The sequence below is a fragment of the Salmo trutta genome, chromosome 4, assembly GCF_901001165.1.
Source record: "Salmo trutta chromosome 4, fSalTru1.1, whole genome shotgun sequence".
Taxonomy (NCBI): Eukaryota; Metazoa; Chordata; class Actinopteri; order Salmoniformes; family Salmonidae; genus Salmo; species Salmo trutta.
This window is the reverse complement of record NC_042960.1, coordinates 10042986-10059349: the sequence shown is the minus strand read 5'-3', so window position 1 is coordinate 10059349 and position 16364 is coordinate 10042986. Positions and strand designations below refer to the sequence as shown.

At 42.2% G+C, this 16364-nt stretch overlaps 1 protein-coding gene across 6 annotated transcripts; it reads left to right on the top strand.

The window, feature by feature from the left end:
• Positions 1-328: 328 nt before the first annotated feature.
• LOC115191820 (F-box only protein 8) lies at positions 329-15530 on the top strand. Of its 6 annotated transcripts, none has more exons than XM_029749757.1 (8): positions 329-621; positions 4390-4802; positions 5277-5403; positions 6028-6146; positions 6237-6433; positions 6703-6776; positions 11602-11722; positions 12814-15530. In XM_029749757.1, exons 2-8 carry the CDS (start codon positions 4399-4401, stop codon positions 12999-13001), a joined length of 1230 nt encoding a protein of 409 aa, XP_029605617.1. In that variant the 5' UTR covers positions 329-621; positions 4390-4398; the 3' UTR covers positions 13002-15530. The 6 variants fall into 6 exon arrangements, with proteins under 6 accessions (XP_029605617.1, XP_029605618.1, XP_029605620.1 ...); XM_029749758.1 differs by having other exon boundaries at positions 330-621; positions 11602-11685; positions 12814-12990; XM_029749760.1 differs by lacking the exon at positions 11602-11722 and having other exon boundaries at positions 332-621; positions 12814-12990.
• The last annotated feature ends 834 nt before the right edge of the window (positions 15531-16364 follow it).

Here is a 16364-nt window from a genome sequence, read left to right as displayed (position 1 = left end):
TGGTAAACTGACGACGACTTATGAAACAAGCTGAACTAAATAAATCCATGTAAAACGTCGTCTTTACTGTCTGTAGTTGAAAGGGAAACATAATTATTCGGGTTAGCTACCTTTAATGTGTTAGAAGAAACAAAGCAATGCACTGCAGATTTTTTTGTAAAAAGTCCAATGGATTTCATTAGATTCGTTAGACTGCTCTGTGTAGGCCGACCTTTTTACTATAATAATATTTTTCTAAACAAAAAAAAATGAAATATTGTTTATATCACAGTTAAGTACCATTCACAATCGTTAGATGGATTTACTCAGTTACAGCTACGTCATTTCCACCAATAACACGCGAAACGTCAAACCAGACAACAGTGCGTGTGAAAAGAGGAGGGCGAAAGGAGGAGTTGAAGAAGCACGATATTGAGTGATAGGGGCAGATTAGGCCTGTTGTCACTTTGTGAGCAGTTTTTCTCTACAACAGCGACGAGAGTAGGTATTTTTGGCCTGCATTTAACGGAGATGGGAGCATGCGGTTACCAGTAGAAGACCCCAAACTATTCCCACCGAAGTTGTTTACGTTCTGGACTGTGTATACGTCGCGGCGGCGGTAAAATCTTCCATACAATTCAGGTAGGTGGCGCTGGTTACGATGGTCTGTCATTGACAAGACGAGGCTCCCCAATGGCTGGTTGGCTTGTATAATTAAATTGAAGAAAGGCGAGGGCTTTAGGTCAATCTAGCTTGATAGTGAAATTATTATCTATCAGTTGCTGAACATAACTTCAAGTTTGATGTTGTTTACAGCAAGACACTGAACGTGTTTCCAGCCCACTACTGTCTGACTTTGTATGACAGTTTATCCAATTACTGAATTAGGCAAACGTCAACAGACGATGGGGCACGTAACTCTAGTGTTTGAGTATGGTCCCTCTTTTTACCAAGAGACAGTTCTTATTACATGACTACAGGTATGTATGAATGTCCTTCTCACTAGCAAAACGTTTGCATTAGTTTGTTAAAGATTCTATTCAGTAGGCAGCTGATCGGAATGATTTCTCAGAATCTGTGTGCTGCGTCACTTTATTGACTGTACACAGACCATTGGGTACAACATTCTCCGTACACACATGTACAGGTAGGCTACCACCTGTTTTTCCATCACGAATAAGTCAAAACCCACTGTAGATAGTTGCACATTTTAAACTCAAATTATATGTTTGCAACCACCAGATTCAGTTAAAACACCCCCAAACCCAACTAATTTGAATGCCCCACCCCATGAACCAACTACCAATTTAGACCAACCATATGCCTGTCCTGTGCATTCACAATACATCAGTTCAGCCAATGTGATCACACCATGCACTGTGCTTTCTCTCCTTTTAAATGAGTTATTTGTTGAGAAAATGCTTAAAACACTTTACTAGCAAGCTAGGCTGTCATAAGTATGACAGTAAGACATCAATCCACATTTGAACAAATACACCCTTAGGTCAGTTGACCTAATCCAAACAGTTTAGGCTATGTATCTAGACCTAGTCTAGGCCTACATGTCTAGAAACATCTATGACCTACAGTAACCCTCTCACCATATAACCAGTAGACTCATGTCAACTTTTTAAAGATGCAACATGCAGAAATAGCTCTGCCTTTTCCTGGTTGCTAAAATTCTAATAGTTTGACAAAATAATCAGTCAGTGTAGAGAATCATTGTACCATCCTAAACCGCGGTGAAATATGTTTTCCATATCCAAAAATAGTGTATTTTCAGCCGTTTGAAGCTTGTGTACAAAAGTAAAAGATGCAAAAAATAAACATAGTGGGAATCATGGGCATAGCTTAGAAAGAACATAACTACCATTTTTTTAGACTTGCTTTCAATGAGACTAACATATCTAGAACACACATTCCTTTGAATTTGGTCAGCTTGCCCAAAAAGTTACATATTGTAGCTTTAAGACATTCCCCAGTGTGTTCTTTGAGCAGCCTACAGTCTTAATGCTCCAGCAGAAAGCAGGGAATGCTGAATAACAAGTGCAATGGCATTGCAGCGATGTAGTGGCAAGCAGCCTAGGAGCATGCCCACATCACATGGAAACAGAGAATTGAGAACATGTGAGGAATTCCGAGGAGTGGGTAGGCTAAATAGGCTGGAATTGCGATTCAGCTGTAGTGACAGGGATGGAAGATTCTATCTTGATCCCAGATGTGTTTGTGCTGTCTTAACAATAACCACAGGAGTTGGTAAGATGGCACAAACAAATCTGGGACCAGGCTATGATTTAGCTTTGAACCATTCTAAGATGCTATTACAAGTGAGAAGAGAGTGTCTGTAGTGTAAACTGTCTGACATTTTATTTGTCACGTGCCAACATCAACAGGTGTAGACCTTACAGTGAAATGCTTACTCACAAGCTCTTTCCAAACAATGCAAGTTAAATAAGAAAAAAGGGGAAACAAATGTGTGACAAAACCCCAAGAATTAGAAATTAAGCTACAAACCCACTCACTGAGACTGACTGACAGGGGAGTCGGAGAGAGTTGAATGCATGTCACCTAGCGGGTTAACTGAGGCTACTTCTGGTTTATAATATAATACCACGTCAATCTGTGTTGCGGATGGCTTTTTTTTCATGGAGAATAAACAGGGCCATAGCTGGCATGATAGAGGGTAAATGATGGCAGGCTAAATGGTTTAGGCCTTGCCTCAGTTGCACTGTCTCCTGTCTGATGGGGTAACGGTTTAGATGGCTATAAATGGAAGGGGTAAGATAGTCGTTCCTGGCCAAAGGATTATAAGGGTGGAGATGGCAGGCTTGATGCATATAGTAACTACACGAAACCAAAATATAAACGCAACATGTAAATTGTTGGTCCTATGTTTCATGAGCTGAAATAAAAGATCCCAAATATTTTCCATACGCACAAAAAGCTTATTTCTCTTAAATTTTGTTCACAAATTAATTTACATCCCTGTTAGTGAGCATTTATCATTTGCCAAGATAATCCATCCACCTGACAGGTGTGGCATGTCAAGAAGATGATTAAACAGAATGATCATTACACAGGTGCACCTTGTGCTTGGGACAATAAGTCAATAAGTCCCAAGTTTTGTCATGACACAGATGTCTCAAGTTTTGAGGGAGCATGCAATTGGCATGCTGACTGCAGGAATATCCACCAGAGTTGTTGTCAGAGAATTTAATGTGAATTTCTGTACCATAAGCCACCTCCAATGTCGTTTTAGAGAATTTGGCAGTACGTCCATCCGGCCTCACAACCTCAGACCACGTGTAACCACGCCAGCCCAGGACCTCCACATCCAGGCTTCTTCATCTGCGGGATCGAAACTTAGAGTATTTCTGTCTGTAATAAAGCCCTTTTGTGGGGAAAAACATATTCTGATTCGCCTGGCCTGGCTCCCCAGTGGGTGGACCTGTGCCCTCCCAAGCCCACCCATGGCTGTGCCACTGCCCAATCATGTGAAATCCATAGATTAGGGCCTTATTTATTTATTTATTTAAATCTGACTAATTTCATTATTAACTGTAACTCAGTAAAATTGTTAATTGTTGCATGTTGCATTTATATTTTTGTTCACTATATTTCGAAATGGCTTGTTGTGTAAAGTCACATTAGAATCTGCCTCGAACCCTTAGAGACTGTTACAGAGTGCACTTTCAGGAAGCAATTGCTTTGATTTGATTAGGCTAATGTATGCGAGATGACACATGAAAGCAGTGGCAATCATTGAAATGTTTCTGCGGATAAACAGCTAGGGTCTGAATCCAGATTAAATTGACCCGTCACGGATGATTCTCTATTTTGTGACATCCGCTGAGCCCTTCAGTGACTCAGCATAGCAGGGTAACTCCAAGATAGATATGCCTACCATCAGCTGTTGCCATGCCAGTGACTAAATTAACCAGGAAGTAATCCAGTTGCTCAAACATTTAAACACGGTAGCACGATGGCCTCCGTTTTTATATTGGATTGTTAAAATTGGACTTTGGATCAATCAAATGTAATTATAAAGCCCTTTTTACATCAGCAGATGTCACAGAGGGCTATACAGAAACCCAGCCTAAAACCCCAAACAGCAAGCAATGTAGATGTAGAAGCACGGTGCACAGGAAAAATTCCCTAGAAAGGCAGGAACCTAGGAAGAAACCTAGAGAGGAATCAGGGGTGGGGTGGCCAGTCTTCTGGCTGTGCCGGGTGGAGATTATAACAGAACATGGCTATTTAAGGCCAGATTGGATGGCCAGGAAATTCCCAATTTAATGCCTAGTAACTAGACCACTGAGCTACTTCTGTTTGATATTCCTCCTGAGGGAACCTATTCCCTATGTGATGCATGCGGACTGTGCTGCCTGTGTTGTCTTGCCTATACACCAGATCCTGCAGATGGGTCAGGGGCTGTGGAGGGTGGCCAGGAACCAGCAGCTGCAGCAGGAGTACGGAGAGCACTGGGACGCTGGACCTGGCCTTGACGGAGAGCCCCAGGATTTGGGGATGGAGATGGGGGCTAACCCAGGCCAGGTTCCCCCCTCCCCCGGGGTGGGCGACCTGGGTGGAGGTCCCCTGCCACCTCACCCCCACCCGCGGCGCCACCCCCAGCACTGCCAAGGGGCAGACATCTACCAGCTGCTGCGTGCCCGCCGGGGGAAGGAGCAGCAGGGCTTCATAGACCTGGAGATGCTTCCTCCAGAGCTCAGCATCACCATCCTGTCCTACCTGAACGCTACAGACCTCTGTCTGGCATCCTGCGTGTGGCAGGACCTGGGCCACGATGAGTACCTCTGGCAGGGGTGAGTAGTAGACTGACAGGGTCTGTGGAAGGGAGGCAGGAGTGAGTAAAGTTAGAGGGTGTTCAGAATGAATTATTCAAAACTAATGTCACTAATTGGTATTTTGACCAAATAAGATCAGCTTTAAAAAAAAAAAGTGAAAAGTTCTGATGTTATTGGTCAAAAGACCAATTATTGGACAAAATATCAGAATTGGGCTCCCTGTGTGAACGCAGCCAATGAGAAGTGTGCTGCAGGACAGGACCTGATATACCATTACAGATTCATCTATGTTTTTAATTGTCCACAAATCATTCAAATGGTGCTTGCCACAACATTTACCAGATTCTGTGTGAAAATGTGCTTTTTTTTTTAACGGTTCAAAGAGTTGATTGGGTGATCATGTTTCTAATTGCAGTCCTCCCTTTTTCTCTGTCGCTCGCTTGTTCCCTGACTTGCTCGCTCTGTCTCTGTCTCTCTCTTGCTGTGCCCTAGTTTATGTAAGTCCACATGGGGTCACTGTTCCATCTACAATAGAAGGCTTCCCTATGGCTTCTCATATAGAAGACTCTACATGATGCTAGATGAAGGCAGTCTGACATTCAACGCTAACCATCAGGAGGTAAGTAATCTCTTTTTCACCTTTATCACCAATGCCTCGTTCTCCTTTTTAAATCACCACTTCCCTACTGAAACACTCTGGATTCCCGGACATAGATAAAGCCGGCTTAATCTGTTTCCGGGAAATTATTCCTTATATATTAGATTTGGCTAGATGTATACAGGCCAATTAGCTTTTTTTCACTATATGGTATTGATTCTGCATAGATCAGCCTTCCTCGCTATATGAAAACCACAAAAGAAATAGGATTTAGAAATAGTAAGTACACATCAAACCCACCACACTTCAGCCCACCCTGAAGACAAATGACTAGCAACTAAATGACTTGTTTACTGCTGATGCATACATTCTGAAATACATCAACCTTGGAGGTCACTGCAGGTCAAAGCCTGGTTCCCTAGAATCTGTGGAACATTCTAATGGTGTTATTTGGTCTGTCTGTATCGCTAAGTGGATTAGGCTCACTATGGCCAGCCACTTAAAGGGCATGTGATAGCTGTGTGATGGACTGAGATGGTGCTGTCTGGGTCTCTTCTCTCTACTCTCCCCCTCTAATCCCTCTTTCTCTCTGTGTGTGTTTCATGTTGTCTCTCTCGCTCTCTCTCTCTCTCTCCCCCCCAATAGGGTATCAGTTACTTCATGTCCAAAGGCATACTGGTGGACCACCCCAAGGACCTGGCCAAGTTCATCTTCTGCACTCGTACGCTCAACTGGAAGATGCTGAGGGTATACCTAGATGAGAGGTGGGTTTTCTTCATCGAATTCTCACTGGGCTTTTTTCGAATTCTCGTTGGGCTTTTTTCAAATTCTTATTGGCTTGTCTCTAATTGCAGGAGAGATGTGTTGGACGAGCTGGTCACGCTGCACAACTTCAGTAACCAGTTCCTGCCTAACGCACTGAGGGACTTCTTCAGACACATCCACGCCCCAGAGGAGAGGGGCGAATATCTGGAGACGCTCATCACCAAGTTCTCCCACCGCTTCTGCGCCTGCAACCCCGTCCTGGTCCGGGAGGTGGGACTCAGCCCAGGTCAGTGCACTGCAGGGAGTTGTAGTTCTAATCTGCAGGGTGTTGAGAGAAGTCGGATGAGTGGAGGGGATTGTAGTTCTGTTGAACGTTATGTTAATTCAGCCTATGTGAGCGGAGGGAGTTGTAGTTCTACAGGATTTTTTGTTTAGTGGGGGGGAATTGTAGTAATAAATTAATTCATGGGAATTGTAGTCCTGACAGGTGTTGCGTTAGAAGCAAGATGTGTGTGGGTGCTGCAATGTTTGTTTTTCTTTTTTTTGCCGATCTAGCTGTCTGCCCGTGCTACAGAGTGCTATATCGGTCTGCTAATACAGGACTAGTAAAGGCCCAGCGCACTACTTTTGTAAGACAAATGTATATTTTTTTATATAAAAATATATGGGCCTCCTGAGTGGCACAGCGGTCTAAGGCACTACATCGCAGTGCTAGAGATGTCACTATAGACCCGGGTTCGATCCCGGGCTGTATCACAACCGGCCGTGATCGGGAGTCCCATAGAGCGTCACACAATTGTCCTAGTGTCGTCCGGGTTAGGGGAGGGTTTGGCCAGGGGAGGGTTTTGCTGGGGGGGGGGGGCTTTAATTGGCTCATCGCACTCTAGCGACTCCTTGTGGCGGGCCAGGCGCCTGCAGGCTGACCCCGGTCGTCAGTTGAACGGCGTTTCCTCTGACACATTGATGCGGCTGGCTTCCAGGTTATTAAGGGGGCATGTGTTAAGAAGTGCGGTTAGGTGGGTCATGTTTCGGAGGACGCATGACTCGACCTTCGCCCCCCCGAGCCCATTGGGGAGTTGCAGCGACGAGACCAGATAGTAATTGGGGAGAAAAAGGATGTAAAATACAAAAAGAGATATATATATATATATATATATATATATATATATATATATATATATATATATATATATATATATATATATATATATATATATATATATATATATATACATACATACATACATACAGTCAGGTCCATAAATATTTGGCCATTGACCATGTTGGTATTATTATTTTAGCTGTCAACCACAGCATATTGGAGTTAAAATGAAAGAATGAATATGAGCTTTAATTTGAGGGTATTTGCATCCAAATCGGGTGAACGGTGTAGGAATTACAGCACTTTTTATGTGGTCCCCCCCATTTTTAAGGCACCAAAAGTAATTGGACAATTGGCTGCTCAGCTGTTCCATGGACAGGTGTGTGTTCCCCCATTAGATCAATTACAGGTAAGCAGATAAAAGGTCTAGAGTTGATTTCAAGTGTGGCATTTGCATTTGGAATCGGTTGCCGTTAACCCTCAATATGAAGTCCAAAGAGCTGTCACTGCCAGTGAAGGAAGACCTCATCAGGCTGAAAAATCTAAACAAACCCAGCAGAGAGAAACATTAGGTGTGGCCAAATCAGCTATTTGGTACATTCTTAAAAAGAAATAACGCACTGGTGAGCTCAGGAACACCAAAAGGCCCAGAAGATCACTGAAAACAACTGTGGTGGATGACAGAATTCTTTCCCTGGTGAAGAAAAACCCCTTCACAACAGTTGGCCAGACCAAGAACACCCTCCAGGAGGTAGGCGTATCTGTGTCAAAGTCAACAATCAAGAGAAGACTTTACCAGAGTAAATACATAGGGTTTACCACAAGATGTAAACCATAGGTAAGCCTCAAACAGGAAGACCATATTAGAGTTTGCCAAAAAACATCTAAAAAAGCCTGTACATTTCTGGAACAACATCCTATGGACAGATGAGACAAAGATCAACTTGTACTAGAATGATTAGAAGCGTATGGAGAAGGGAAGGAACTGCTCATGATCCGAAGTATACCACCTCATTTTTTATTTTTTTTATTTCACCTTTATTTAACCAGGTAGGCAAGTTGAGAACAAGTTATAATTTACAATTGTGACCTGGCCAAGATAAAGCAAGCAGTTTGACACATACAACAACACAGAGTTACACATGGAGTAAAACAAACATACAGTCAATAATGTAGTAGAAAAGTAAGTCTATATACAAAGTGAGCAAATGAGGTGAGATAAGGGAGGTAAAGGCAAAAAAGGCCATGGTGGCGAAGTAAATACAATATAGCAAGTAAAACACTGGAATGGTAGATTTGTAGTGGAAGGAAGTGCAAAGTAGAAATAGAAATAATGGGGTGCAAAGGAGCAAAATAAATAAATACAGTAGGGGAAGAGGTAGTTGTTTGGGCTAAATTATAGATGGGCTATGTACAGGTGCAGTGATCTGTGAGCTGCTCTGACAGCTGGTGCTTAAAGCTAGTGAGGGAGATGTGTTTCCAGTTTTAGAGATTTTTGTAGTTTGTTCCAGTCATTGGCAGCAGAGAACTGGCAGCAGAGAACTGGAAGGAGAGCGGCCAAAGGAGGAATTGGCTTTGGGGGTGACCAGTGAGATATACCTGCTGGAGCGCGTGCTACAGGTGGGTGCTGCTATGGTGACCAGCGAGCTGAGATAAGGGGGAACTTTACCTAGCAGGGTCTTGTAGATGACCTGGAGCCAGTGGGATTGGCAACGAGTATGAAGCGAGGGCCAGCCAACAAGAGCATACAGGTCGCAGTGGTGGGTAGTATATGGGGCTTTGGTGACAAAACGGATGGCACTGTGATAGACTGCATCCAATTTATTGAGTAAGGTATTGGAGGCTATTTTGTAAATGACATCGTTGAGGATCGGTAGGATGGTCAGTTTTACGAGGGTATGTTTGGCAGCATGAGTGAAAGATGCTTTTTTGCGAAATAGGAAGCCAATTCTAGATTTAACTTTGGATTGGAGATGTTTGATGCGAGTCTAGAAGGAGAGTTTACAGTCTAACCAGACACCTAGGTATTTGTAGTTGTCCACATATTCTAAGTCAGAACCGTCTCATCTGTGAAGTATGGTGGAGGTCGTGTTATGGCGTGGGCATGCATGGCTCCTTCCCTTGTATTTATTGATGATGTGACTGCTGACAAAAGCAGCAGGATGAATTCTGAGGTGTTTAGGGCTATATTATCTGCTCAGATTCAGCCAAATGCTTCAAAACTCATTGGACGGCGCTTCACAGTGGAGAGGAACATTGACCCAAAGCATATTGTGAAAGCAACCCAATACTTTTTTTAAGGCAAAGAAGTGGAATATTCTGCAATGACCAAGTCAATCACCTGACCTGAATCCAATTTGAGCATGCATTTCACTTGCTGAAGGCAAAATGTCCCAAGAACAAGCAGGAACTGAAGACTGCTACAGTAAAGGCCTGGCAGAGCATCACCAGGGAAGAAACCCAACATCTGACGTCTATGGGTTCCAGACTTCACGCAGTCATTGACTGCAAAGGATTTGCAACCAAGTATTAACTAATTTAATTTGATTGTTTGTTTGTCCAATTATGTATAAAAATGGTTGTAATTCCTAAATGGTTCATACAATAATTTTTACAAAACCGTTAAATTTAAAGATAAATCTACACTTAAAGCACATCTTGATTGTTTGTCTTTTTTTTTTTTTTTTTTACTATTTTCTACATTAGAATAATAGTGAAGACATCAAAACTATGAAATAGCATGTGGAATCATGTAGTAACCAAAAAAGTGTTAAACAGATCAAAATGTATTTGAGATTCTTCAAAGTGGCCACCTTTTGCCTTGATGACAGCTTTGCACACGCTTGGCATTCTCTCAACCAGCTTCATGAGGTATTGAGGTACTGGAATGCATTTCAATGAACATGTGTGCCTTGGTAATTTGTGGAATTTCTTTCCTTAATGCGTTTGAGCCAATCAGTTGTGTTGTGACAAGGTAGGGGTGGTGTACAGAAGATTGCCCTATTTGGTAAAAGACCAAGTCCATATTATGACAAGAATTATAAGACCTGAAGGTCAGTCAATCCGGAAAATGTTAAGAACTTTTAAAGTTTCTTCAAGTGCAGTTGCAAAAACCATCAAGCGCAATGATGAAACTGGCTTTCATGAGGACTGCCCCAGAATTACCTCTGCTGCAGAGAATAAGTGCATTAGAGTTACCAGCCTCAGAAATTGTAGCTCAAATAAATGCTTCAGAGTTCAAGTAACAGACACATCTCAACATCAACTCTTCAGAGGAGACGGCGTCAATCAGGCCTTCATGGTAGAATCGCTGCAAAGAAACCACTACTAAAGGACACCAATAAGAATTATCTTGCTTGGGCCAAGAAACACGAGCAATGGACATTTGAGTCCAAATTTTAGATTTTTGGTTCCAACCGCCGTGTCTTTGTGAGACGCAGAGCAGGTGAACGGATGATCTCTGCATGTGTGGTTCCCACCGTGAAGCATGGTGTGATGGCGTGGGCATGCTTTGCTGGTGACATTGTTGCTGATTTTTATTTAGAATTCAAGGCACACTTAGCCAGCATGGCTACCACAGCATTCTGCAGCGATACGCCATCCCATCTAGTTTGGGCTTAGTGGGACTATCATTTGTTTTTCAACAGGACAATGACCCAACACACACCTCCAGGCTGTGTAAGGGCTATTTGACCAAGAAGGAGAGTGATGGAGTGCTGCATCAGATGACCTGGCCTCCACAATCACCCGACCTCAACCCAAGTGAGATGGTTTGGGATGAGTTGGACCGCAGAGTGAAGGAAAAGCAGCCAACAAGTGCTCAGCAGACGTGGGAACTCCTTCAAGGCTGTTGGAAAAGCATTCCAGGTGACTACCTCATGAAGCTGGTTGAGAATGCAAAGTTGTCATCAAGGCAAAGGGTGGCTACTTTGAAGAACCGAAAATATATTTAGATTTTTTTGGTTACTACATGATTCCATGTGTGTTATTTCATAGTTTTGATGTCTTCACTATCATTCTACAATGTAGAAAATAGTAAAAAAATAAATAAAGAAAAACCCTTGAATGAGAAGGTGTCAACTTTTTACTGGTACTATATATTAATTCAGATTTCAGGGGGTGCTTCACCACCCGATAATTCCCGCGGCTATGGTAAGTGGATGTTGTAGTACTGGCAACAGATGGATTCAACCAGTCTAGACGTAGGTCTGCTTAAGAGGACCGAGCCCTAGAAGACCCAAGTACTGTAAAAGGCCCTTTACTCCACTAGGAGCTAAAAGGAATTGGTGATGTCACTGTAAACACCTGACATCATGTGTCTGTCTGTCTGGCCTGTTCTGTTCTGTTGACAGCGCCTGCAACCACCTGCCAGTTTCTGCCACAGTCGAACAACTCCTAACTCGGGGTCCATGCTCAACAAATCCCACAGGCTTGAGGTCTTCTCTCGTCTGTTGATCTCCCCACAATGCCTCTGTAATTTACTAAGGGCTCTGATGTTGCACTTGACCCAAGTTGTGTCCTGTCCTTGTTGCATGAATCAAATGTGTGAGAAATCTTTCTACTAACACTGTCATTGGTCCCTAAAGCCACAATAATCCCACGGGCTTAAAGTGTTTGGAGAGTGAGGGCAGCGCTCCAGCCAATCACAGGACGGCGTTGTAATAACATCTGGGCCGTATCTCGGCCGTTCTGCGTCGTCCTGGAGGAGAAGTCGGCTGATTTATTATAAACTGACTGGCGATAGAATTGGCAGAGCAGTAAAGGAGGAGCGGAGATGTACGCTCTCTCGCTCTCTCCCACTCTAAAGAGACCCCCTGTTCAACCCCTCTTAGTCTGCCCAGAACCAGGGCTGATACCCACACTGTAAGGTCTGAGAATATGAGTAGACGCGTCTCTTTCCTTCCCTGTTATGTGTCCTGTCTTAAAGGAATATTATTCACACTTCAGAATGTGTATTTAATTTTTTATTTTTTTGTAAACGCGTCATTATGAAACTATTTATCTGCCCTTCTCCTGTTCTGATGCTCTTTTCTGGTCTTTCCTTCATTCTGTCTCCCTGTCGTTTATTATTAAACTCCCACCCACCCTCTCAGCCAAGTGATGACCACACAATGAACAGAGAAAGTGTTGCTGGACTGAGAAAGACATCAACTAAAACATTGGGGCTGGCTAATATATTGAATACATGTATATTACTAAGCAAGATAAAATATGTATTTTTTTGGCGTGTGTGTGCCCCATCTCCATTATTGATCTTAAGTCTAAAATAGTTTTTTAGGTAAAAACACCATCACTTTTATTTATATATATTAGTAATTTAGCAGATGCTATTATCCAGGGCGACGAAGTGCCTTGCTCAAGGTCACATCGGCAGATGTTTCACCTTGTCGGCCCAGGATTCGAACCAGCGACCTTTGGGTTACTGGCCCAACGCTCTTAACCGCTAGGCTAGCTGCCACCCCACAGCTCCATTTACAACTATCTTCATTGGGTGCTGGGACTTGTTTGACCACTCTCCCAGTTCTCTCGCTCTCTCTCACATTCTGTCCATCTCTCCTCTCCAGATGCAGTGTATGTGCTCTGCTACTCGCTCATCCTGCTGTCTATAGACTTGACCAGCCCGCATGTCAAGAACAAGATGTCCAAACGCGAGTTTATCCGCAACACGCGCCACGCTGCCCAGAACATCAGCGAGGACTTTGTCGGCCATCTTTACGACAACATCTATCTCATCGGCCACGTAGCGGCCTAACCGGGAAGTGACGAGGAGTGGAAGTCGGTGAATACACAAACCAGTGATTGCACTGATGCAGGATACTACTTTGGACAATAGTTGTTGCTGGTCATTCTAAATATAGGGTTCTGTACTGCTAGCAATGATGCTTGTTTCAATACTGGGTGGGAGGCGATCTGTTCTCCGGCTGTAGAGCCAATGGAGACCAAGTTGTTTAGAGATTTGGCCCGCCCACATGAAGTGACATCTTAAGGTGCAAGGCCTCAGACAGGCTAGACGTATATCCGGCACACAAGTAGCATACGACAATATAACCAACTACTTCCAGCTTAACCACGCAGAAGTGTAGCTCCAGTATGTTAACGAAGTCAAGAAGAAGTTAAACATATGCTATGAACAAGGACTGAATATTATTACAGTTGTGTGGTTCACATTATACTCTGTTTTTGTTTTGTGAATTACTCTGAGTTTTGAGTTTAATATTCTGGTTTTCTTTTTTAAATGAATGTTTTTTACGATTAGAAGAACTTAAAAGAATGACTGCATTTTTGTCCTTAACTTTGAGCTGGATTAAATTGGATGGAATTAATATGAATTTCCAAGAGGCACAACAATAATTAGTCCAACCGCATTTACAACATGAAATCCTTTTATATTTTAGCAGCGAACTTCAAAGGACTATTTGCGTCCATTCCAAAGTATTTTATGAGTTGTAAAGTAATCGCCATGGGTCATACTCTGAATTGATATGTGTGTGGATGACTCGAATGTCCATGGGAATCTCAGAGCGTCCAGTTTTGAGTTTGTAATGTGAACTCCCATCTACATGCATCTCAGCTGGGTCGTGTTAATTAGTGTGCAAAATTTGAAAATGTTTTTCGCCTAAGGAAGATGAAAATAAATGTTTCTTATTGGACAAGTCCAATTAGTTTCTCAATGTTGCAATCTATTTTCTTCTATTTGGCGCCTAATGAACACAACACTGGTAATACAGCTCTTGATTGTTGATGGAAAAATAAGTGTCAAAGTTGAGGACAATTGTTCAGTGAGTTTTTACCTCTGCCCAAGCTGGGATAGGTGATGTTGGTAAATGAAGGTATGTGTTAGTGTATCTATGTTACTTTATCCTTTTGTGTTGACAAGCATTCTACCCCGTCAAAACAGGCTGCATCCCAAATGGCATCCTATTCCCTATGTGTTGTACTACAGTTGAACAGGGCCCATAGGGCTCGGGTCATAAGCAGTGCACTATATAGGGAATAGGGTGGCATTTGGGACACATTCCGGCACTGACTAGCACCGATGCCTGCGTTTACACAGGCAGCCCAATTCTGATTTATATATTTTTCCACTCATTGGTCTTTTGACCAATCAAATCCGATCTTTTCACATCCAGATCTGATTGGTCAAAAGACCAATTTAGTGAAGAAAAAAAAGATCAGAATTGGGCTGCCTGTGTAAACAGCCTAAGTGATACCACAGATATGAACGTTAATCTTTCCCACCATCCTTTGCGGACTACATTTATCTTGTGATTTGTTTTATGTGTGTGAGTCTGGACTGATACTTCTATCATGTTTAAATCCTCCTGTCCATCTCTATTCTATGACTGCAACCTCACTCTCTCTCCCCAGTGACTCTAAAAGGGCTTGATTCTATTTGCTACAAATGTCCAGAAATGTCATCTAGATCAGACATACCTCTCTGACATGTAGAATAAGGAATCATGTCCGCTCTATTCGTGACATTTCTATATGCAGTGTTCAGTAGATTGCACGTGGCCCAGGACTACAAGATTGTTTCTTTTAATGATTACTAACTAGTGAGCACTTTAACCAGGGGGTGTTTTCGCTCCACACTGCTGTCTTCTGATACATATGGATATTAATCTCACTCTATTTAGTTCTCACATATCTGAAGGACTGTTTGTGTTCTATCTGTTGTCTTAGCCATGCAGTCTTTATTATTAGTTATAGTGCCAATAAACAAAATGTTGAAAATGACAACCAAACTGACATGAGAACATGAGCAGAATAACAACTGTGGTAAATGTTTGCATACAATTGATTAAAACCCAGATTTTATTTTATTTGCACATGTATATATTTAAGTATAGAGATTTATATAAGAAACATTTTATTTTGACGTATTTTAACAAAGGTTATTTTTCCTCACAAGTAGACCTGTTTTTGCACTGACATTTTGTATGAGCACTGGACTGCATGCAGTCTTTGCACAGTTAATGTTCTCCACTACCATGATCAATTTATGTGATTTGAGATTATTATTGTAATATTTATGAAATGTTAATTACACTTAGTTTAACAGCAGCAAATGACAGTACAGACTTTTTTTTTTTTTTCATTTTTTTTTTTCAATTCCATGTACATTTTAGTTTCCGGTGTGGATTTACGGATTGAGATTTTTATAGACAATTCCCGTTTCAACTGCCTAACAAAACCATTTACATCTGAGAGAGGTTGCTGAATGACAACACTGGAAATGAAACATGTCTAGATTGTATACAAATAAAACTGTGAGAAAATATTCCCCTTGTTGAGCTGTGACTATTTCTACAGTGATCGTAATGTTTTGATATTCAAGGTTGTGACCATTACTGATTCACCCTTCGACTATGTACACTATATTTACGAATTAAGTCCCCTATATACACCTCTCAAACACGGCTCTCAAAACTACCAAACCCCATTTCAAAGCCCCGATCCATAGTGTATACATTAACCATAGAGTTCCTCTGAGCCTGTCAGTGTATAGATAGATGGGAGTAAATCGACTCCAGACACAACATGACCCTCGACCTCTAGCAGAGTGTGCTTTATGTGCTGTAAATGAAAAGAGCGAGCATCACAGGGGCCGTCAGCAGAGAGATACAGGGCCCTTAGCGCTGCATGGGAGAGGGGTCAATCTGAGAAAGTTTAGAGAGTGGTGATGCAATGTGTACCCTGACCCTTTTTAGCTCTCCATAGCACAAGGAGGGAGAATCTATAACTCAACTTTATCTGTCTTCCTCAAAGACTCATTTCAGGGCCTACAAAAAACACAGCAATGCCAAATACTAGGCTAAATTGGATGGAGAACTGAAATGGTGCATGATTGAATGGTTGGTAACCTACTTGAGATGATATGATCCATTGGCTTAATGATTCATTTACTACCAGCTTTTTCAGTCAAACACATGTTCGTACTAATTAAGATATGATTAATAGCCTACCTATCATTGTTGCAACAACCATGGGGTTATTCAACATTGAGGACTCATATCTACAACTGTGCCAAAAGGAGCTCCAAGCGCCTTTATATAAAAGCAATACTATTTAAGAAAATCCTACATGCAAGTTACATTAATTCATAGGAATCGTC

Excerpts from the sequence above, each read along its gene's own strand:
- LOC115191820 (XM_029749757.1), top strand. The coding sequence starts at position 4,399 with ATGGGTCAGGGGCTGTGGAGGGTGGCCAGGAACCAGCAGCTGCAGCAG. Across the intron at positions 6,777-11,601 it reads AGGCCCAGCGCACTACTTTT|CGCCTGCAACCACCTGCCAG; the intron begins GTAAGACAAATG and ends TTCTGTTGACAG. Across the intron at positions 11,723-12,813 it reads GATCTCCCCACAATGCCTCT|ATGCAGTGTATGTGCTCTGC; the intron begins GTAATTTACTAA and ends TCTCCTCTCCAG.